At 46.2% G+C, this 23,900-nt stretch overlaps 2 protein-coding genes across 4 annotated transcripts in view; both read right to left on the reverse strand.

The window, feature by feature from the left end:
- The window catches only part of NMT2 (N-myristoyltransferase 2), a 28,548-nt gene extending 22,277 nt beyond the window's left edge, over nucleotides 1-6,271 (reverse strand). The window contains exon 1 of one of the 2 annotated variants that reach the window (XM_072330581.1): nucleotides 5,812-6,271. In XM_072330581.1, the coding sequence (XP_072186682.1) occupies nucleotides 5,812-5,839 (28 nt within the window). In that variant the 5' untranslated portion in view covers nucleotides 5,840-6,271. The remainder of the gene's footprint in view (nucleotides 1-5,811) is intronic. The other variant, XM_072330580.1, reaches the window with a different exon arrangement.
- Nucleotides 6,272-14,691: 8,420 nt separating this feature from the next.
- FAM171A1 (family with sequence similarity 171 member A1) overlaps nucleotides 14,692-23,900 on the reverse strand; it is an 86,773-nt gene continuing 77,564 nt past the window's right edge. For both annotated transcript variants that reach the window (XM_072328677.1, XM_072328676.1), the window contains 3 exons: nucleotides 20,823-20,939; nucleotides 18,245-18,359; nucleotides 14,692-17,580 (listed from right to left, as the gene is read on the reverse strand). In XM_072328677.1, coding sequence (XP_072184778.1) covers nucleotides 15,882-17,580; nucleotides 18,245-18,359; nucleotides 20,823-20,939 — 1,931 coding nt within the window. In that variant the 3' untranslated portion in view covers nucleotides 14,692-15,881. The remainder of the gene's footprint in view (nucleotides 17,581-18,244; nucleotides 18,360-20,822; nucleotides 20,940-23,900) is intronic.

The following is a 23,900-nucleotide window of genomic DNA, read 5'->3' on the forward strand; positions in this document are numbered from 1 at the left end:
TAATTTAGCAACTAATCGAGATATAGAATAAAGATCAGATTAGAATTCGCAAAGTGTGGGAGGTGTTGGCAGCTCTCAGACAGAAAGCAAAGGAGGGAATGAGTCAGTTAGCATGAAGGCTCTTCAGGAGGTTTATCTCCCAGCAAAGCCATGAGCATATTACGGTGCTCAATACAGATGTCAGGGCTGGGGGCCTCGGGCATTTTTCAGTGGAAAAAAAAGAAAGTAAAGGAAACAATTTTGGAGGAAAAAAGAAAGAAAAATGTTGCTATACCAACAAACCAACAAGAACTACTCCGAAGAACATTTAACAAAGTTATTCAGGCCACTATGTTCGCAAGGGCCACGGTCTTGCCATGACTGCTCTAATACCATGCTGCCCTGCCTCAGCAGCAAAAAACCTTGTCAGAGCTCAAGACAGGGTGAAAGTACCAGATTTTCAATTTGGAAGCCAAAAGCCTGCTATTAACTGAGCATTTAACTAAGCACAGACTCACTCTGTGCCATCTCTGCTTTTCTTTAAGAAAAATCAACCCTGACAAGAGCTTACTATTCCCAGTTACACCAGACTAAGTCATGCTCCTAGTGAGGTAAGGGCTGGAAATTCAGGATCTGGGATCAACCCCCAGGAGTTGCACAGAGGACAGCAGTGTAACAGATCAACACAGAAGGGAGAGCCTGCAGTATTCACCAGAGCTCGGCCACCCTGTGTCCCTGAGCTGACCTCACTTCACACCAAGGTGCTGCTCCAATCCCTGCTCCCCAGCAGCTCATCCTGCAGCAGCAGCTGCCCACTCACAGCACAGGGCTCCTGCTCACTCCAGGGTCAATGTGCTATTTAGTTTGGTGAAAGAACCGGTGACTGCTAGAGAGAAAAAAACCCAACAGAACAGATTGGCAGCTGTGTAGAAAAAAAAGCAGCTTTGACAAGCTTAATTAATGTTACCCCAGTTCAACTGCTCTTTTACCAGGACAATTGCAGTTTGTTCTTCGACCAGCTCAAGGCTTTTTCCATATAGAAATGCATATGTTTTTTTTCAGCTGTGAGAGAGAGAGAAGACAGAACCAAGCTGCTATGGAGGCTGGACAGTATTTAAAACTACTAATTCCTGTGCGAGGCTGGGGAAAGTGAACAGGGAGAAGTGTCTGAATCCTCCTTGAATAATCCCCCCCACCTCTTCTTTCTCCTACCACCCCTGCACCTTCACAAATCCCTGTCCTCAGTTTTCGGCCTTTGGCTGCAGAACTTTCATGTTGCTTCTCACAACACACACATTTGCACCCCCTGTTTGACAGGTTACTGGAGCTGGTCAGGGCAATTATTTTTACACAGTCTGCTGCTTAAGGTCAGTCTTATCACTGTCACAGCCCACAGAAAGTTAAAAGTGAACGCAAAGCAAAATCCCTGCGTCCTTCACCTCCCTGGGCAGGCACGTAGCTGAGGTTTGGCAGCAGGCAGTGTGCAGAAACTTGGGTCGAACCAACAGGCTCATCCAGCATGAGCTGCAGCCAAAGACACTGAGTGAACTGGGGCAAAAGCAGAGCACCTCCATAATGGTGGTCCTACACAGCCTCAGCCCCAGAAAGAGCAGATAGGTCTTAAAGCTGGGAGAAAGAGGGGCTGAGAAGGGAGGAGACTTGTTGCTCAATAATGGCACAAAGAAGATGCAAAGGTAACAAGATTTTTAGTGAAGACTCCTATTAGAAGCTTATCTTCAAATTAAACATTCTTATGCGCTAAGATTTGAGTTTGTGTCTGCTCAGACATACCTGTATGGTGTGAAGCAGATCTCACTCTTAAGAGCTGGAAAAAATGACTCCCACAGCTCAACGGAAGCTGACCTTCACATGTGAAACTGCTCTCACTTAACCAGCACAGGCAGAAAGACAGGGACCTACAGCTCATTGTGACGGCGCCCCAAGCAGCCCAGCCCCGGTGGGAACACTGCCCCATCAGCTCAGGGCCCGGCAGAGGTGTGCCCACCCCTCAAGCACTCTGCTGGCAGGAAGGCGGGCCGCACGCTGAAGGCATACACCAGACCTTGGCTGTGCTACTTCAACTGCACCCACCACACTGTTCTGACAAAGAAGAAAGCAGAGAGAGAGAGATGACAAGAAATGTGCGACCCAACTGCAGCCCAGGCAAAAGAAGAGTCAAGAGCCCCCCTTTGGTCCCAAAAGCACTACAAGTTTGGCCTTGCTGCAGGAGCAGGCCGTGGGAAACCTACCCAGGCCCACCTTTTCATCATTTTGTTACACGTATAAGCCCGTCATCCCACCCACATACCTTCCCACTTAAGTACACACATCTGGTGTCTTGTACAGATGTGAAGGAAGACTTGCGCTCCTTTCAACGTGCAGGTTTTCAGCTGAGCCCCCATGGGGTGAGGCAGGGAACACTGTGCAGAGCTCTGAGCAGAACGGGCAGCACTCAGATGGAACCAGCAGGGCCAGCGGAGCCACAGCAGCCAGGTGCTCACACCGCTCTGTCCCCTTGGCTTCATTCGAGATCATCCTTCCCACCCAATATCCCTCAGTGTTGTTTTAATTGTCTTTCTGGACACTGAATCCTGCTGTAGCAGAAACAGCTCGCTGTAACATCAGCATCTGCTTTGAGTTACACGGAGTGGCAATTTTAAGCTAACAGTCTCTCAAATATAAAACTAAATGTCTATTTCAGCTGCTTATTTTTAAGCTGTGAAGGCCCAGGACTATATAGTTGGGATTTTTCCTCTCCTTCACCATAGTTTTTTGTCTGCCTGTGGGTAAGCGAGGTCACAAAACTGTGTTTCCGAAGGTGTTACGTAGACCTTTCTGACCATAAGAACCAGATCTTATGTGTTCGGGCAAGATTCCAACACATTTCAAAGTAGCATTACTGATACTAGGGCTCTCCTCGGTTCATGAAGAAAATGGAGGCCTAGAAGCAAAAAGCTTTCCCCCTCCTATGTTAGGCCACGACCATTTCAACAGTGTAAGACTAGAGAGGGTTATTAGACATCCTTCAAATTCCACAGTTCGCTCTCCCATTCCTGACAGCCCTTCTGGACTAACACTTCATTTGCACACATTTCAGTGTTTGGAAACACAAGTTTCTTCAGCATGAAAACCCAGCAGTGCCTTCAAACAGAACCCACAGACACTCCCTACAGCTCGGTGGGCCTCCCCTGGCTCACTCCGGTCTGTAACGCTGTGCGCCAAGATTTCAGTCTCACATGCTAAAACCAAATACCGCCTCCAGACCTCAAAAATATACCAAAGCATATCTATATGTAAAAGCAGAGCTGTTTAGAAAGCTGCCCTTTGATGATAACTGAAGGAGTATACTACTAAAACCTCCAAAATAAATCATTTGTTGAGAGGGGGTGGGGTCTAAAGGTCCTCATCTATTCACAAAATCTTCTGTCCTGGAGTAAAAGGAGGTACTTACAATGAAGGGAGAGACCTCACCAGCCAGGCTCAGCAGGGGAGTCAGGTGCAGTAAAGGGGATTTCTCTACAGACACACCAACAAAGCTACCTTGTAAACAACATTTTATTACAAAGCAGAACAAGTACAGCATAATGCATCAAGCAGGAGCAAACTGCAGGCAGAACAGCAATATGAGTCACACAACATACATAATCCTGCAGCTAGAAAACAGGCCCAGAAAGAGAGGACAAATATCTGCACAGCTGAGAGCCAGAAGGGGTATTTTCTGCTGCAAAGTCACGCTTACCTATACACACATACATATACACACACAATATCTACTTGTGGGCAATACTACAAGGATGTGCTAAGAGACAGTTTGAAAGTAACTTCATTTACAAAGTGATCCTCCTGGGGATTGGCACACAATACTTACTGACCTTATTAAAAAAAAGAAGTACAGGTAAAGATAGCATGAGATTAAATACTGATCAGCATCAATGGAAACCAGTCAGCCTGTAGTAAGTCAGCTGGCAGAGCCACAGTTTTAAGTTGTACGACTGCTTACCTATACAAAGCCTAACCTATAAACTCCAAGTAAACTTCAAAACTACCCCCAAAATGGAACAACAGGGAAAAAACAGGGAACAATACAGGCTCCTATAGCCATGGGTTAACTTCCCTGCCGGAGGGCAGATCTTAAGACATAATCATGTTTGCTGCACTGTAACATATTTCTTTGCATTTGATGGAACTTGTTTGAATTCTTCAGCCTGCAGGACGTTGTGGCAAACAAGGTTCTCAAAGACTTAATGAAAACAAGACACAGCCATTCAGAAGTCAATATTAGACTTCATGCATCAAAAGCACCACAGAAAACTGATACTAATGCTTCGAGGCTTTTCTCTATGGCAAAGGTCTAACTCCGAGTTCATTAAATTTCATACTGAAATAGGAAGCGAATTCTTCCAAGTAAAGACAAATTAAGGAGCTTCTTGGAAACGCTCCTTAAAACACCTCTGGGACGTTCGACAAAAACAAGTCTTGGAGAGAACGCTGCACAATCCGCAGCTGCACGAGGCAGCCCAGAGAGCTCAGTGGAGGCCGGGCTGATGTACGGCAGCACCCTGCATCCACACTGCAAACGTGCAGCCCCAGCAGCACACAGGGAAGTTTTCCCCTTGCTGCCTTTTAAAGCAGCCAGCCCTCCTCCCCTCCAGTGTTCCCAGGCTCCTCTCACCACATGTAAGACGCAGAGCTGCTTGTTGCCAAGCAAACCTCGGGCAGGAGATGACAAACAGCTTACATCTCCAAGCATCAGTCACCCCCAGGAATGCTCTCCACTAAATGAATCAGAAATTCATGAGGAAGGTATTCGTGTAGCCGTATATAAATTAACCTATTTCTATTTTGGGCTACTCCTGGTTGCGACAAAGAAGCATTTTCTTTGCCATCAGTTTTCCAGCTCCCAAAACAGCAAGAAGGCACGTCTAAACGAAGCTAGTTTTCAAACGCCTCTCCTCCTAGAGGCTGCAGTGCGAGTCAGGCGGTAGCGGGTGCCCAGATGGAAGCGTGCCGCGGGCTGAGGGACGCTCACGGTGCAGGGCCCGCGTCCCTGGGCTGCTGCAGGCGGTCCGAGGGGAGAAAAGCCACCGCAAGCAACACGGCATCGCTCCGCTGGCTGAAACACTCGCTCTGCTCCACACATGTGGATTTAGAGCTGCTATTTCGATCCGGACAATAGAGGACGCCGAGTAGGAGGAGGGAGCGCACGACGGAGGGACGCGGTGCCGCCCCGCAGCCCGGGGAGTACCGTGCCCGCTCCGCGCCGGGACACGCGGGGCAGCCGGGAGCGGCACGGCCGGGGGAGCTTCGACGGCCCAGACCCCGAGACGGAGCCCTTCCGTCCCGGAAAGCCGCTGCGCGCAGACACAACAGAGCAGGGCTCCCCCTCCCTAGGCGGGGAACGCTCGCGGACCAGCTCTTAACTCCGCCGGCCGGCCGGGGCAGCCGCCTAAACCCTCCCCGGCCGAGGCCCCCAGGCCCGCCGCCCCCACGCTTCCTCCTTCGGCGGAGGCCTCCCCGCAGGGAACGGAGCGAGGCAGCGCGGCCCGGGCCGAACGGCGTCCTCCCACCCGCCCGCTGCGGCGGAGGGCGGCTCGGGAGGAGGGCGAGGGGCAGCCGCGGCCGGCACGGGCTCAGGCGGAGCGCGGGCCGCACCGTGGAGGCCGCCCGCCGTCTGACAGCCGCCCGTTCCCCCGCGAGCCCCGCGCGGAGCCCGGCTCTCCCCGCACCGCGAACGGCCGCCGCGGCCCCGCCGAGCCCGCCCCGCCGCCACCCGAGGGAGGGAGGGAGCGAGGGAAGAAGAAAGGCAGCGCCGTGCCCGCAGCGCGCCCCTACCCCTTGGCGTGCTCGGCCTCCTCCTCATTGTCGCCGTCTATGCCGCAGGTGTCCTGGTCATCCAGCTCCAGGCTCTGCTGGCTGGCCGCGGACTCGCTGTCCTCCGCCATCACGGGGGAAGGAGGGAGGGGAGGAGGCGGGGGAGCCTATGAAAGGAGCCGGGGCGCACGGGCAGATGCAGTCCGGAGGAGCTCCCTCTAGCTGCTGTCCTCCCCCGTGCTGGCGGAGGAGGCGGAGGCCGCGGGGCCTGGGGGCCGCTCCCCGCCGCCCGCGGGTGTCCGAGGCCGGGCGGCGGTGCTCGTTCCCCCCCAGCCCCTCGCACCCGCCGGGCGCCGCCTCCCCGCCGTCGCCGTTCGGTGTCCCGCGGGCGGCATCGATCCCGCGCCCGTCGCCTCCCCGGAGCGGGAAGGTCCCTTAGGCCGCCCCGCAGCCGTGCCGGGCCTCCCCCGTGGGGGCCGTGCCCCTCCGCCGGGGAGCGTTGTGCCTGCGCCGAGGTGTTTGTTCTGCCGGCAATGTTTGACACACAGTTGCTGCTGGGAGGTACCGCAGGGCCTCGTCAACGGCCCTCACGGCGTGCAGTGCTTTCCTGAAGTGCTGCCGCGTGATGCTGAAGGACATCCAGCACGAATCGTTCCAGCCGATGTTCGGAGGTTTCACACCTCCATCGGCACGCAGCCCTGGAAGCAGCTGCACAGCAGAGCTGCGGAGGCCACAACCGTGATGTTATCACGGGGCAGCGCTGCTTTGTGAAGGCACGGGAGGCTGCTTCCCGGCTGAGGCCGTTTGAGGGAACCACGCTGCTTCCAGGGCTCTTTTTTCCCTACAGATTCCATGCTGGAAAAATTGGAGTCTGGAATCGTAACAATTCAAAACCAGGAGAACGAAAAGAGAACGTTGCAGGAATTGCTTGAACCCTCAGGATTTCCAGGGTCAAACTGAGATCTCTGGATGGAGTTCAGAATTCCTGAGAGCGCGGTATGGCCGGCTGCCAAGGGCTGCATTAAAACCTAAGAATAATACGCACCAGTTGCGATTTCTCCTTGTCTCTGTCACCCTCTTGAAAGTCATTTAACGTGAGGAAGATATCGCGGATGTTATGTCATGTAACGCAGCTCGCTGGCCTGGCAGAGGATCGCCACATCACCCTGCAGCTGTTCTATGTGAAACTGCAGATGTGTGCGGGCTGAGGGCCGCTCTGTCCCGCTGCGGTCGGTCCTTACAGTCTGCAGGCTGCCACAGGAACCTGTAACTCAAATCCATTATGTTCCCAAAGACTTGAAGGCAAAAAGTATCACCATCAAAAATCGAAGGCTGTCCACTGTACTTGATACTTGAGTCATCTCCGAACTTCCCTGCCATAGCACTGACGTTGCAGGTGGGTATGTCCCCAGGTAGCTGTATGAAGGCCTAGCTGTACACTTGCACCAGACAAAGCAGACCTTTAAAGGCTAGCAGACGTGTTTCATCTTAAATGTACCAGGTAAAGTGTTTGTTCAGATCTGAATTTACTGTTTCTCATTGATCAAAGACCAAAGGTACAGAGATCTCGTTGATCTCTCCCCAAAGGTACAGAGAGAGGTAAGAGCCGTTTAGTTTAGGAAGACTTATAATAGCCCAAAGCATCAAACAACCTTGGTTACTCTGCATAAAAGCTAAAAAATCGGTAACAAAATAAAATAGATTTCCTCATCAGGAGATGAACTTCACTGAAAAGCATCACAAAAGCACTTAAAATAATTCCATCGTAGGATGGGTAATTCTTTGGTGGGATGGATGTTTTCACAGCTTTCCTTAGAATATTAGTGGTGAGTCTTGGTTTGCTTCCATGCACAGCCAGAATATCCAGTTGCTTATGGCAGCAAACTGGAAGGAAGGGAGAAAGGTTGATACAAACACTCCAGCCATGGCCCTGCCTACCTGCTCTCACTGCTGCCATCCAGCAGGGCACAGCAGTGTGTAGGGGGCTCTCTGCACCACCCCAGTTTTCCCCACTGTTGCTCACTTTCCAGCTTCTGTCTCTTTCCTCTGCTTTCTGTTACAGATGCAGCCATGAGCTCGTCTTGGGTACACAAAATTAACCTCTGCCTACAATTCTGAGAGGCTTTCAGCCAGCTTAAATGTGAGCATGTGAATATAGGCTCAGATCCACAAATAGACTGGGGTGATGCAGCATGTGACTCCCACGGCAAAATCCAGCACTGAGAGTGAGGCTTTACAAACACCCAAATACGTGGAGCTCTGCAGTGCCTGACAGAAATTGAAAGCATCGCTGGGCTACTGAGTGAGGAGCCACCTCCATTTGCCTGCAAGGACTGAGGTCTGGGCAGGCTGGACTCTACCTTCCTGTCAGATGAACCATCAGGTCAGACTGTCTGGGATGCGGTTTGTGGTACCACTTGGGTGTTAGACTAGAGGAAGGCATACGCTCCAGACCCCAAGTCACTTCTATGGATTTCATCATCTGATGGGTTTGTTTGTTTGTTGTTTGTTTGTTTTCAATATGCTGTTAGAATAGCAGTGGCACAGCTGCCCAAAGCTCAAGGCTGGGTTGGATGGGCCCTGGACAGCTGAGCTGGTGGGGGCAGCCCTGCCCACGGCACAGGTTGGAAGCAAAGCTGATCCAATTTGAGAACTTGTTAGTAGTTGTGTGTTTCTTCTACTGTCCTAATTGCTTTTTAATCTTCTTTCTAAGAGAGCAAACAAATGTTTAGACTTGGCTTCACATGAATGGCTACGGCACTACCTCATGGCTGCTTTTTATTGGCTGCTCTTCATGCTTAAACACCACCTTCTTCAGTCCTGAATGAGATGCCAGGGTGGGAGATCAGAGTCAAAACACACTTAACAAATGCATTACAAGCACATTTGCAGCCTTGTAAAAGCAAACATCAGAACAGAATGAAATGGCCGGGGAACGAGCGTGTGATCCAGCCTGCTGCATGCTTGTATCCATCTGAGCTCATGCCCTGACCTTTGTGTTTTGCCTCTCCCACTCTGCACGTGTTCAGCCTGCCTGCATGGCGTGCATGGTGAGCTGCAGCCCTGCTTGTTTCCCCGTGGGACAAGTGCTCTCAGAATGGCCCATCTCCCTCCTGCACATTCACCTGTGTTCTATAACACAGCTCTTACTGTACCTCTTCCATATTTCCCACTACCTTTTGCAATGAAGCACCTACTGGTGCCTGTATTTGCAAGGGCTGCTGCCTACACAGCATTAAATAGGGGTTAGACATTTATGTGCACAGTGCAAACACGTTATAGCATTTAAAATGTGTACAATACACAGAAAACCTCATGCTGAAGGGCATAAGTGATAAGGATAGAAGCCTTTTATCCCATGGAGGTTATTATCACAGTAGAGATCTCTTCCCCAGGTTTCCGACACGTCTGTTTTTGCTGATGGTGGGAGCAGAAATACAAGGCTCAGATCAAACACAGGTTTAGACTGGTTGCAGAGCTGCAGTTCCTCTGTTGCTGTGCTCTCTGTCCTTAAGAGACTGAAAAAAACCCAAAGAATGGCTTACATACTCAAATACTCAATAACTGCAATTGGCTTTTAGAGATCATTACAGATCCATACATCTATCTTTGGCATTTTTGCATCTAATCTTTTCTTTCCAGCCCTTTCAGGCTCTTCTCAGACTGTGAATGAGAATCGGTGGTGACAGATTTATTGATAAGGAGCTGACACTGACCAGGAGCTTCAGGAGCTCTGGCCGCTACTCGGCAATTACTTCTGCACATCCAATCTCCAAAGCAATCCAATTTACTCCCACCCACTCCCAAACCAGCCCTTCTGTCAGCCTCTTCAGACACCTGCTGTTCCTCCTCTTTGCAGGGAGGCCGCAGGTACAGCCGAGATGCTTTCCTTGGCTCAGAGCAGAGGGAGTGACACAAACAGAAACGGCTCTTCATTCCCTGACCATTCCACCTTAACTTTTCACATAGGAGAGTTTTCAGAACTTTCTGTCCTTCCAACAGTTCTTTGTCCTGAAGCAGGACGGGACTTCCTTAGGATAGATGGACATTCTTCCAATAGAGCAGAGAGGTCACAGCCTCACTATAACTCTCAGGTCAGCGCTCTTGCAGAAGTCTAGGACTATGGGGATTCTCCTACATGGCTGGTTTGCACTGAGGTATTCAACAGTTTTAGATACCTTGTAAGAGATCAGAAAATGGGATGGAAGCCTTGATGAATAGACTGGAATAGTTTTTGAAGTCGAGGGCCGGAGAAGGAGATCTAGATGTCTCACTATCCCCAACCCTCAAACTAAAGGTGTTTCTATCAGGTGCTTTGGTATTGTTACCTATTTGCTTTAACATGATCCAACAGACGCTTCTATTTGGAAAGGAGCTCTTCCAGCCTTGGGATATGTAGCCTAAAGACAAGTGGACCGTGGGTGAGAACTGCATTTGATGATAAGCAGAACGTTCCTGGGGTCCCACCCTGCTCACGGAGTTGATGCCTCTGGGTATTTCCCACATTTCCACAGCAGAAAATCATTGTCAGTGTCCTTCAGGATGCTCAGACGAGAAGCATCCCATTGAAGTACAAATCAGATAATCAGATAACGGTAACAAAGGCTCCTTGTACCTCCTGGCTGGTTAGAAGCAGATGAACAGCGTTGTTCAGGATGTGAACCCACTGCCTGGAGAACTGCATTGAATTACGAGGTCTCCTGGACACAGAATTTTCTCTAAGAAGAAGGGCTGGGATCAGGCTGTTACAGCTCTTCAATTTCTATGCAAAACGTTTGGAGGTTTTTCAGTGAGAATTTCCCCTCGAGAATTTTACAGCTTCTGCATCAGAAATTTCCACCCAATGTTCTACCAATTGCGGAGTGAATTGCTGAAGGACATTAGAGAAGCTTTAATAACCAAGAAAATGTAGGCCTCGTGTCTAGACTAGTAGGCAAATAACAAATAAATGAGTAAATCTCAGTGAAATCGAGGGCATAAGCACAGCACAGCTCAGCATCAAGTATGGCTTTAGCTGCAATCTCAGACCACAGGAACAATTAAGCTAATTAATACAAACCTTGATGAGCTCTTCAGCTGGTTTTTCCAGTCAGCCTAGATGAGCAACGTTTACTTTGGCACTGCTTGATCTCCAAACGCTCAAGTTTGCATTTAAGCCAACTTCTATATTAAATACATTTATGTATGTACGCATGCATGTGCATGCACACACACACGTTTATATAGGCTGAGTTTGCTGATTTCAAGGGCTGAAGCACCAACCCAGCTCTCACAAGGCAATTAACCCTCCTATGTGGGAACCTGACTCCTTACGACTGCTCAGTCACCAAAAGCCCTTATAAACAATACATAAAAAAGGAGCTCATCGGAATGATTTCTCCCTGCTTTGATGCTTGACGTCTCTTGCAGCAGGACCAGGCAAGGCTTTAAAAGTGGGATTTCTCACCCCACAGTAGTATTTTGAGCACCATTTCTCCTTTCCAATGTAAAACCGGCATAACCATTCCTCATTTGGGTTAATTTAGCAGTCTGCATCTCCCGTTATTTGAACCCCACAATTACAAAGATAAACTGTAAACACGTATTTCCTCTGCAGCTCCCCACTGTCACCACACTTCCCAGTGTCTGTGAGCTTCCAAGGCAGAAGAGCAATTTAATGATCAAACAGACTGGCACTGCTTATCCATAGAAGTAATGCACATCAACACGAAATCCTTCAGTTAAGTGATAAGAGACCAGGTGCCACCCTTAGCAAGCGGATGGTCTGTGGGTACTGGAGGATTACTGCTAAAAAGAACAAGATATTTGTTTTCACTGCCAAACAGAAGACGGCACCACGCGTCAGTTCATCAGCTGGAATTGCGGAGTAAGGAAAAAAGGCTCCTTTCATCTGACAGTGGCACTTGGCTGCTGCCTGCTCTCCTACACAAAGGTTCAGTTCCAACTGGTGTGCAGCCAGGCAATGAGCGTACCAGACACCTGGAAAGGTGCTGTGGGACCTGCCAGATCACTGCAGGTTCTAACAGGGGAATTAGGAAAGAATAATAATCATAGCAACGCCCTCGCTTTCCTCAGCTTCTGAAGCAATTAGTAGTTACAATTGTTTTATTTTTAATCGCCGTGGCATTAACGGGCTGAGAGCAAACAAGCACGTTTACACTTCAACACACCACACCGGTGCTGATACATTTTCTCTTGCGTGTTATAAATGAAGATGTTATAAGCAGAGAAGCACTGCAGGTTCGGTGCGGGCAAAGGCTCCCAAGCAGATTGAATCTCTGCGCTTGGACCGACAGTTCCAAGCAACAACTGATGGTCCCGTGCCAGCTGCCTACTGCTGTTATTGAAGTTATAACTGCGTTTATACTGAAACCATAAACTGTGCTTTATACGCAGTCATAAAAATACCGCGTGCATTTATCTCCTGAATTACTTCCAAAAACGCCTCTCAGCTCTGGCTCTGGTAGCTGAGCAGCTCACCGCCAGGTGGCAGATAGGAACGGTGACCGTCGGGATCTCAAACACTCAGAGACACAAACAACAGCACAGATTCATAAAGTAATCTGGTGCATTTCAGAAAACCAAACTGACAGCTTCTTGTTTTATGCTGCCGAGGGTGTGTGGATGGATGGCAACACACTGAGCCCAGCTTATGCTCCACTGACACTTCACGAGGTACAGTGCTGTCACAAGTCTTAACCCTCAGGTGAATTCTCATTGGTTAAGAAAAAATGCCTTTTATTTTGTCAAATGGGGAGCTTCCTGGAGAAAGAACAAGCACTAATTGAACACTTGCTCACTTACAGCTGTAATATTCGACATGCTCAAACCCACATGGGATGTGTTGTTTCTTACCACTCCAGTCATTGGGTTTGGACTATCAGTGTACAATTGGCCTTCCGGAGCACTCACGGGTAGAATGAAGGGCAGAAAATGAAACCACCATCCAGGTGTTCCAGGAGCGCACAATTCACTGACGTTACCGTCCTTACTGCAAAAGAGCAAAGCACTGGGAGCAATTTCCACGTGAGGGGGTGTTTCTCTGCAAGCTCAGCACCACGCTCCTGTACACTTGTAATAATGGGTTAGATTGCAAATGCTTTGAGGCAGGAATCATTGCTTTTTCTCTGTGTGTACAGAGTTTAGCATGTTTGAACGCTGGCATTCAAATAATAAAAGGTCATTATGACAGTAAGTCATGGTGCCTTACAGACAGTTTAATGAGCTTTGAGAAGCACGCCAGCAGGAACCAAGTAGGCGCAGGGGAAACCATCAGGTCAGTCGATACTTTATTCGCCGGGCAACTGCGAAATACAAACACCGAAAGTCTTTGTGTATTTCCAACGTCGGCCTCAAGATGTGCCTGAAGATCAGAACAAGGAACTTGTCACTGGACTTCAAATTAGACAAAGCGTGTGCAAAGGATGCGCTGATCTCACCCCATCACCTGACTGACGGCACTCTTCTGATTTAACATGTGGCTCGGACGCGTGGCCACATGGAGGCTCACCTTTCCCATGCTTTCTGCTCTGCAAAATCGAATTCAAGCTGGTAAACAGCCGGTGACAACACAGCAATAAACAACCTTTACTTTTCAGACTTGCCAGATATCCACAGTGAGGTTGTTCGCACACATTTGCTGTAGTAGGACCACAAATTATCAGACACCAAAATATGTCTTCGAACATCAAACCGACACGATTAAAGAAAGAATCCACCGCAATTTAATAGCAACAATTTCACTTTACAACACAGTATAGACAGAAACTTTGCAAAGGAATCTGTAAAATGAGAACGTAATTAAAAATTGCAGATTTAAGAGAACAGAAAGTTGAAAATGAAATAGCACAGTAATTCGAGTTGGTTGGAATCGTAACCAAATGCTCATTTGATACAGCATTCTGATTAGTGACACTGTATCACCAGCACTGACTGAAACCTGATAAATACCATCCCTTTGAAGCAGGCAGGATTTGGCTGTTCAATGACCTTGAGCAGGCAGTCATAAAGTTACCCACAGCACAGAGCCAGCTCACTTGTGGTCAACAGCGAAGCTTCTGACTGGAACAGGAAGACCTGGAACAAACACGACCACCAGAAGGTGACTTACTGCTACCATGGTGATTTCAATATTCAGTGCACTCCACAAACAGCAATACTTTATATCTCCTCCAGACATAAAGACACACCATCGTGCAACAAGAACCAAAACAGAAGAGAGGGGGTTTAGTTTTGTGGATGGAGAGGAGTGCCGGACTGGGACCTATGAGATTTGGATTCAGCTCCTGGGCTGAGCCCAGACTCCCAGATTAATGCATTCAGTAGGATGGAAATTACAACATCTGGCCTCAACATCTACAGAAAAAAAGGAGAGTCAAGGCTTACTATTAAAAATTAAACAGGAACTATACAACACTTTCTCTTATCACCTTAGAGTTGACATCATAACTTGCTGCATTAAGTGTGGCTGCTGGTAATGCTGAGTAAAAATAATGGAATGAAACGCGATCGAATGTCAATGAAGGATTCCATGAAGGTCGAAGTCACACACACTTCCTCTTCTTTGAACCCGATTCGTGCCAAAGTCAACAGTGCCCAGAGAATGCAGGACGAAAACCGCTCCCACGAGAAGCAGATCCTACACAGAGCTGGATTTCACTTCCAAAGCCCGCACTGACGCTTTAGCAATAGTGAAGTATTTATCACAACAGAGGGTGGTGCTTGTCTGAAAAGAGGCCTACGGTTCAGTACTGGCTGAAGCTCATTAGAAACACTTAAGAAAGTGTGTTAGTAAGTCACGTAAGCATAAGTGACACCAAAGCCTTTTGCTCATTAAATAATAGAAGATAATGTGATGAACATAAACAGAGGAAAAAAACCCACAAAGATTATTATTTTTCTGTTTATTTTCCATTATAATTTTTGGATAACCAAGCAGCTCTGTATGGAGAAAGCACAGAAGAGTAATTCTGGCACTTTAGGACAGTACATTTTTTTTTCTTTTCAAGAAGTTTTCTAGACACATTCAGTCCACTTGCTCGGCCTACAGTCCATTTTATGAGCATGATCAGCTCACACGATTCCAGAGGAAGCTAACAATATATACAGTCAATGAAACTATCTTCTTGGCTACTCTGGGCCCTTTAAAATGTCTTCTAAGTCTACCCTGGCTAAACAGAATCCACAATATACATGATAGCTACAGAATACACTGTACTGAAATGAGAAATGCTCAGCACAAAAGGGGGGCTCTTGGCATGCAGCTTAAAATAAAAGGTAGAAGTTCAGAAGTTTATAAAATCCCAAACGGGGTCAATTAAAAGGAGTTAGCAAAAGAAGGGACTGTTCATTGTTACTGTAAAAAAGGCACTTTGAGTAAATGGGACCAGAATTGGAGGAATCTTAGTCGACACAAAGTTCAGTTTGGTTTCATAAAAAGGCTTCAATGCTAAGGGATGCTACTCAAGTTTCCTGCAGTTTTACATTAAAATAAATTGCTGAGTAGTTTATAATAAAGGACATAAAATGTTTACAACCAACTTGTAAAATTAAGAAAAGCATAGTATAAGCAAAATATTACTAAAAGCAGCAATGCATAGCCTTCCGTTGAGATAATGCACAATTTTGGACACCGTGTGTCAAACTCTTGTTTTTAGGATACTTTCAGTAGCATTATCGACATAAAATTGGCCTACAAAACAAAAGCTTTACCAGCTCCCATTCTTAAGGAGATTGAGGTCATCAACCAACCAAAACGATTTGTCAGTATTTTCAACGTCCTGGATGACCGATATCAAGTATATGAAATAACAACCACACTCTTTGTTCAGCTGGCTCACCGGAGGCAGCCGTCAAATCAGAGGAATGATTTTAATTCTTTCTCTAACATTTACACAGTAATGCGTTTCAGTTCTTTCCAATGTTGCTCACCACAGTTCATTTTTCTCTTTTCTCTCCACAACCAAAAAATAAAAAAAGAAAAAGAAAAAAGAAAAAAAGGAAAAAAAAAAAAAAAGTACAAATCGAGCACTTCCACAGAAAGAATATTTGGCAATTTTATACTCCACTGAATGGTGGATTTTCACAATAGCTTACTTTAGGTTGAAAGTCATTAGTGGTCTTTCCTCTCGTTTCTGCCAAGGACTCTTCTTATCTTCACCTTGGTCATCTTCCTCATCCTCCTCATCCTCCTCCTCATCGTGACCTGACGTTCCATGCTCAGGACTAGTTAATGGCTCTGGTTTGGTATCCACAGTCCTCGTTTCCTCCTGCAGGCTGGGGAGCTGCACACCACTTCTCTTACTGGTGCCTTCCAGTAGGCACCGCAGAGCATTGTCCTCAGGGCTACAAACCGCTGTTCCGCACTCGCTGCCACTTTGGTCCATATCATCCAAATACACAAGCTGCGTGTAAGCTGTGCTATCCGAAACCTTCCGCTCTCTCTGCTGGTGCTCTTGCACTGGTGGGTGACTCTGCGGTGCAGACAGATGATCTCCTCTTCCCTTTCGTGCAGATTTTGGTTCGTTCATGTCAACGCCAGAGTCCAAACTGGCATCGTTACTCCCATTCCTCCCAGCTCTTTGGAGATCGATGTACGAATGTCTAACGTGAGCATTTGAGCGTCCATCTAGAGAAACGAACCACGCTCGAGGGTGAGGCAAAGGCTTTCCCCCTCCTAATTCCATCAGCGCCTTTTCTGTAAGAAGCTGCACTTCGCTATTCATTTGAGCCAGGGACGCATCATTAAGTGAGGCGGGGATGGAAATAGATTCGGACATGGGAGCGTTTTGTTGGCTCCACTCAGCTGCACCTGCATCTTGCAAATGTTGTTGAGATATTGCTTGTGATGTTAACTGTTGGGGCTGCAACTGTTGTGGGGGGTGTGGGAAAAGCCGTGCGTGAGGATTGGGAAGCTCAGCCTGAAGTCTTTCTAGATCAATGGGCTGGTCAGCTGGGACGACCAGTGGCTGGCTAACAAAAGAGTGCTCTGGTAATTTCATGTAATGACCCGGGATCACCAACGCGGGCAAAACTTTTCTGTAAACACTGTCATTAACTTGGTCAACAGAATTGCAGCAGATTAACTGACCTGGTCGAGGGAAAGATGTAGGTCTTTCAAGGTGATCAACTGAACGAGACATCATACATTCAGTAGGTCTGCAGTCCAGCAGCTCTTTTTCAGGAGCTGAAGGTGTGGGGTATATTTGCTCCTGAATATTGTATTTACTTCCAGTAGCAATATGGTTCATAGATACTTGAATTTCTCTCTCTTGCTTTTCAAATAAAGGCTGAGATAGCATAGCATTGTAACTTCTCCTGTATTCATCTTTGACGGGGGACTCATAGCCTTCAGCCGTTTCTGTGGATTTTCTTGTCTTTAAAGGAAAACTATCAGCTGATTTGTGGTAGTCTTTTCTCAGAGACCCGCTGGGAGTCAGGTCATCCAAGGAAATTCTGCTCTTGTCTTTCTCCTTGTCAGACAGCAGTTCCTCTCGGGAGCTGAACTCCTGGGAAGTACTGAAGGAGTGTTTGAGCATAGGCGTATGCATATCTGCTTCTCCACTAGGAGATACCATCTCCATGTGGACAGCACTGATTAATTCCTTCGCACCTGAGCTTTCAGTGTGCCCATTGCTAGCGACAGAGAGCCCGCCAGGAAATTCTGACTCGCGGCGTGAAAATATTAAATTTATATGGGACATAGAGGTTGCTTGATCCTTCTTAGAGGTGTCCAGTGCTGTGGGAAGTTGCAGTTTCTTATGATGCTGACGTGGTCTTAAGCATTTTCTTCTAAAAGAGCCAGTAACAAAAGAGTTACACAGTTAGGACTACTGTATGCAGAAACAAGTACAGCATGTGTGTTAAGGGGAGGCTTTTAGGCAGTGATTAGCGATGGGGGGAATTGAGCTTTTATTACTTAACCTACCAATTAAAACCTTATCATAGCAGCAAAGATAAAACTACAGAGCAACTTATGTCGGTTGCAAACAATTACAAATTGCACCAATTACAAATTGGAGCAAATGCCTGCAGGAGGCATACACAAAATCACTCATTAACACTGACTTGCTGATAAAAGTTTAACATTCTTTTTAATACAGGACAGGATTTCAAAAGGTCAGTTGGCAAATGCAAAACAGGTATAATTACAGAGATCTTGGACCAATACCTGTTTTTGGTAGGAAGTTTTAGAGAACACAGGTATAGATGTGCACATTCAGCTTTCAGATTCCTTTAGCTGCCATTCTACCAGAGACAGGGCACGCACATACTGCAAGTAACCAGGAACACATCAAATCTGATTTCAGTATTTCTTTCCCTTTCAGAAATGCTTTCTTTTGTTTTCTTTTTTAATCCCAAGTACAAAAGTTTAAACACATAAGCTTTGAATGCAATGAGCACAAAAAGAGCTTGATTTCCAACATGACCTAAGTAACGAGGATGCAAATCTTACCTGCAATAATACAAAAGGAGACACAGCAAGACTAGAAGTATGAGAGCCATCCCTCCTAAAATTGCCAGAAGAAACATTGTGTGATAGCTGGTAATGTCGTGCGTTACAACGGGACCTGGAAGGCCAGAAAAGAGAACTTAGATGTGCAACAGCCTGCAAACAAGAAGAGGAACAATATAAACAGATAGGGACATCGTCCCTGCTTATCAGGATGCTAAGTGAGCAACACCACCGCTCATAGCCCTGGTGCCTATTGAGCAGACCACCTCTGAAGAAGGGAGCAAGTTGTGGAGAAAGCGTGTGCTGGTTTTCATGACTGCAAGTCCAAATAGATCATTCTGTGGAAAAGCAGTTAGTTTCAATGGGAGCACGCATCAGTGAATGCTGCCTTCCAGGTCCTGATGCTGACACAGTGCACTAAAGCTCTCATTGCTGGAGAGAAGTCATCACAGCATCTTCCAGCACTGCGATGCACATAGCAGCACTGTAGCTAATGACTTCTCTCCAACAACATTTGCTTAGCTTTGCACTAACAAGTACATACATTGCAGTATAGGATTCCCTGGAAGATGTGTTGGTGCTCTTTAGTTTAGATCAAGCCAAGCCAAGCGGATCTTCAGTAGCTTAAAAAAGCAAGCCGCTAGCAAACCAGTGTTGTAACGCCAGGATTCAATAATGCTTAGCAAATGTTCTAACATACAAACAAATGCACACACATGGACAGCATCTCTTCACAATTGTGCACATGTAACTCTGTCAGTTTGTAAAATCCTTCTCATGATTTTGAAATAAAGGCCCAAATTTCCATCTGCAGGTAAGGAGGTGCAGCACCAGCTGACAGAGTAACACGCCTGGACTGTGAAGGACAGCACAACTGAACAGCATCAAGGTTCTAGACCATGATGTTTCTAAAACCCCATTGGTGGATCTTGAGTGGTCTGTAGAGCCACTGCTAGGAACACAAAGCTCATTTTTGTCCATTTCTTCAGATAAAAAATCCAAATAGATTCAACAAGGAGACAAAATAAGTGAAAATACATTACCCTGATTCAAAGAACATCGACTAGATTACAGTTGGAAAAACTGAATATTGATACATGCTATCCCACTACTGCCTTTACATAACTGATTGATAGCGGGGCTTCAGGAGATTACGTGAAAGGGAGAAGAGAAGAAACAGCTGAATTTTTCATGAGGAGGTTGCTTTCATTGCAGCAAAGTGTTAAGAACTCTGATCTGGCCAGCAGAAAGAAGAAAATGTAGAGTACGAGCAGAAATTCTGCCATACAAGATAAACTGCAAGGACAAATGTAGGCCTTCTCCTGCCATGAGTTACAGGCTGCCTCCTAACTAAAGAATTAGGGGGCAAATTTCATGACTGGTAACTTCCTTCCAGTCTGTGGCATTTGCTCAGGGCTGTTACCTTTTCTTTATGTACACTTGTTTTGTAAAATTCCATTACATTCAGTGTGATGGTGCAGTGCAGATCAGGATAAGCTATCTAACCTCTGATCTGCAGGACATCAGCTGAATATTCCAGCAGTTTCATTTAATATAAACTTAAATAACACAGCAAAAGTCCCAAATCCTGTATGCAGCATGAATCGACTACATGGAATATATAAGCAGACTTTAAAATCAAAGAGTTTGTTTTGTTGGTTAGATAAGGGTTTATTTAGTTTGCACAGCCAAGACAAGAACATTTTCCTTTCCACTGTTTGGTTTTCATCCAGAAAACCCAACGCAGAAAATCTCTAAGAGCACTTTGTTGGACTGATTTATTCTGAGTTTATCTCTGATTTGTCATGGCTGAAGTACTAAGAAATTTAAGGCTGCCACAGGCAGGAAAAGGGAAGAGCAAACTGCAACATAAATAATCTCCACGGGCATAGAGGTACATGTAAAACACAGTTCAGAAGTTCTGGTGTTATGCAAAGAGACCTGCAGATGGCAACCAGTGAGCCCATCTACCAGCGTCTCACTCTGCTAATAACACTTTCTGCAGCTTCTACCCTACGTTATTCTTGGTATAAATTAAGTAGTCACCAAGATGAAGCAAAACCTAAGTCATGGCAACATCAGCATCTTCAGCATATTAAAGAAAAGATTACAATCAATTCATCAGTAAACTTCTAACCCAGAATGATGTTGGTTTGGGGTGAACCCATTAACTGTACAGGGTGAACCCATTAACTGAATTTCTGTACAGAAACTTCATATCAACTGTTTTTCTGTCTGCTGGATACCAACACACTGATGTTACACCTCCCCTCGTTTTCTAGCAATGGCTCTACCAGGCAGTGGTGATGAACGCATTGAAGCAGGAACACTTTTAAAAGTTTCCCATTGAAATGATTCCGAGATTAGCATCATCAGAATAGTACTGGAGCACAACGTTTGCCCCCCACATTCCCCAAAAGATTTTAGCCCTTTACTTTCAGATTTCTGTTTTCTAATAATCCATTATTGATCAAGCTGTGGCATCTCAGATGAGGTCATTCTGAAAAATATAAACGTTATACATAAATAAATAATTACTCAACGCTGGACATACCAACGAAATTCAATTCCATCTTACCTGGGATCGTAGGTGACATAGCTGCAACCCAGTAGCCCAGCTGAGGGGCAATGTAAGTCCAAGTCAACTGATTTCCTTCCTGTTGCACAAGTCCCAAACTACTCTTCAGCCATGTCCCTGTAGATATAAAGGTTGTAGAAAGGCATTGCACATAGATCCATACCTTCCTTGGAAAACAAGTGGAAAAGCAAACAGTAACCTACGGATGTGCTTTAGGAATTGCATGCATTGCTGTCTAGTGGGAGATCACAGCTTTCTGTCACCGGCCCTTGAAGACTCCTTGTAGCCTTTTCAGAAGGTGCTTCTGAAAGAAGCACTTAAATAAAATTCAAAGTTTCCAAAAGGAGTTATGGAAGATTATTATGATTAGATTCCACTTCCTTCAAGAATTACATTCCTGGAGCTGACTATATGTAAACAGCACATATAAAAACTCTGCCAAGAGACAGCACACCTCTTGGACCACGCGTGAGTTCTGCACACCACCTTTCTATTTTGTGCACTGGCCAGAGATCAAGAGATGGAAAGACTAAAGAAAAGTCCTCCCCAGAATGCCAGTTTTCCTCTACTGAAAGCAGGCTTATGCATGGCACTTCCAGGATATGTAAAACTAGGTTTCACTGCTTTGATTCGGTGATGTTAGTCATTCCAAGTGTGTATACATTGGAGAATACTGTTTGCTTGGTAATGGATGATGAGTTATCTAAAATATGTTTCTCAAAGGAAATACAATGGAATTTTTAGAATCAGCAAACGATTAAACATCATGATTAATATAGCAGACAGGTTTCAAGCAGTGTGTTCAAGTTAACAAATCTCTTAAATGATCCAGACTGAAAACCTGTACTAGTTGAGTTAAATTATGCTCCAATAATTGAGCTACAATAAACTTTATGACAAAATCAGTCATTAATCTCTTTTTGCAATTGATTAAGACCTCTGATCCTGGGGCAATGAGAGAAAGAATCACTCTGGACACTGGGACAAAGCGCAAGAGTTGAAGGAGTGTTTGGACAGCACTCTTAGCCATTAGGTTGGAGTTTTGGGTGCTTCTGTGTGGAGTCAGGGGTTGGACTCAATCCTTGTGGGTCCCTTCTGACTTTGGACACTATAGTTCTGTGATATTAAACTTCCATTATGGCTTGTAGACTGCTGCCATCTTTTTTCTCCTTGAAAGCAACACAGGAATGTTATAGTGTGCACTGCTGTGAGTTAAAGAATCAGACTGCAGGTAACAGACAAACTACCCACATGGGTCTGTGTGACAAGTTACCCCAGCTGCAAGAAAAGAGGAGTGAGTGTAGGAAAGATCTGAGGCATTTCCCAAAGCAGCAGCCCTGGCTTGGCATCATCAGTAATCACTGCACTCATGATATTAATGCAACTGAGATAAGGAGGTTCTCTGCATGCTTTGGTGGCCACTACCACTACAGCTAATCTGCATGCAGGGAACCAGTGCCTCAGCACTTCTGTATCATCAGCTCTGTACTGCTGTCTGACAGGAAAGCAGTGCCTTTACCTTACTCAGCTTCAAACACCTGCTGTAAAGACAAGCTGCATCTTACAGTCACAATCACTTTTCCTTTAAGTAATCTCCTGCCTGGAACTCCATGTTTCCTGGATTACCGTCTGTGCAAACCCTGTACGTATGAGAATGGCTCTTCTGATTATTTCTTCTCTGCTACTGATTTGTCCTATGTAAGTACACCTCTAAAGATCTGAACCCATCTGAACACAGTGAGAGGCTGTTAGAAAAACATGCATTTAAGAGCATTTCTAGATCTATGTGACTACCACTGCCACACAGTGATTCTGTATTTGAAACCAAGCCGAATCTGTGGCCAGCAGGACAAAGAAATTACCGACCATCTTCTGTTTCTCAAGTATCATTTTCAGTCTGTACACAGTAGGAATGACTCGTTCCTTCATCCAGAAAGTCATGCAAGAGACCAAAAGCTGTATGCAGTTTGGTTTATACGGCATCCATAAACACTGTATCAGTGCAATGCAACCATGTCTTTACCAAGAACAGAAGTGAATCATCCACATTTGTTCGTGGAGTTTTATGGAAACACCAGGAAGATGAATTCATGTTCTCCCCCTGGATGGCAACTTTCCCTGCAGATCTTCTACCAGTGTGCTGTTACAGAATGTGTCATACCAACAGCCCTGAACCACAGCTGAAAACAGCCCATAGAGTCACTTCTATCTCATGCTTAAATGCCATTTGGGAAGAAAACGCCTCTAAAAATCAACTTCATTCCACCCCCGACCCCCCATAAATTCTGTGCAGCAAATAATCCAGACTGAGATACTGAGGAAACTGCTACTCCAGACACAGAGAACAGGCACCAACTGTTCAAAGGCACAGCTATGCAGAACAGACATTAAGGGATTCAAAAGTTCAGACTGAAAAGAAGAATGGAAGGACCCAGCTGATGAATGCACTGTGCTACCTCCACTTCTTTTACCATCTCACACACAAACAAAACACATACATGCATAGCACTGCAAGGTTCACTATCTTTGCAGTGCATTTTTAGTCACCTCAGAGGCTATTACCGATTTCTTCACTAGGGGGAACTGGTGTCCAGCTTGCCTTACTCACACAGAGTTCCAACAAATGGAATCCCTGTAATACCTCTTTAAAGTCTTTTGCTCAGTAATACCCTGCCTGCATAATGCAGCGATCAAGGAGCTATCACAGGCTGCACTCTTATCACAGGGAGCAGAGCTCAGCTGCCATCCTGCCAAAGCAGCAGCAGCTCGGATTGCTCATATTTTAGAAACAAAAAGAATCCCGGTATTTGCAATGGAAACAACAAAGTCGACTGCACAAGGTCAGTTGGGTTTCATGTTTGTCTTCTGCTCACTTAGATCACTTGTTTCTGTTAACCACTGGATACACTCAAGGGAATGTAATGGTTGTTATAACACTTGTGAGAAAACTAGTTGCATCCCTCTGCTGTACATAACTAGGTTTTAAAAACCTAAGAGAGGCATCCAGTACTGGTGTCATGGTTTTGCAATGTTGTAATTTTGCTATCAGTATTCCACATCATAACATCATGTTAAGCA

Source organism: Excalfactoria chinensis, chromosome 2, assembly GCF_039878825.1.
Source record: "Excalfactoria chinensis isolate bCotChi1 chromosome 2, bCotChi1.hap2, whole genome shotgun sequence".
NCBI classification, from domain to species: domain Eukaryota; kingdom Metazoa; phylum Chordata; class Aves; order Galliformes; family Phasianidae; genus Excalfactoria; species Excalfactoria chinensis.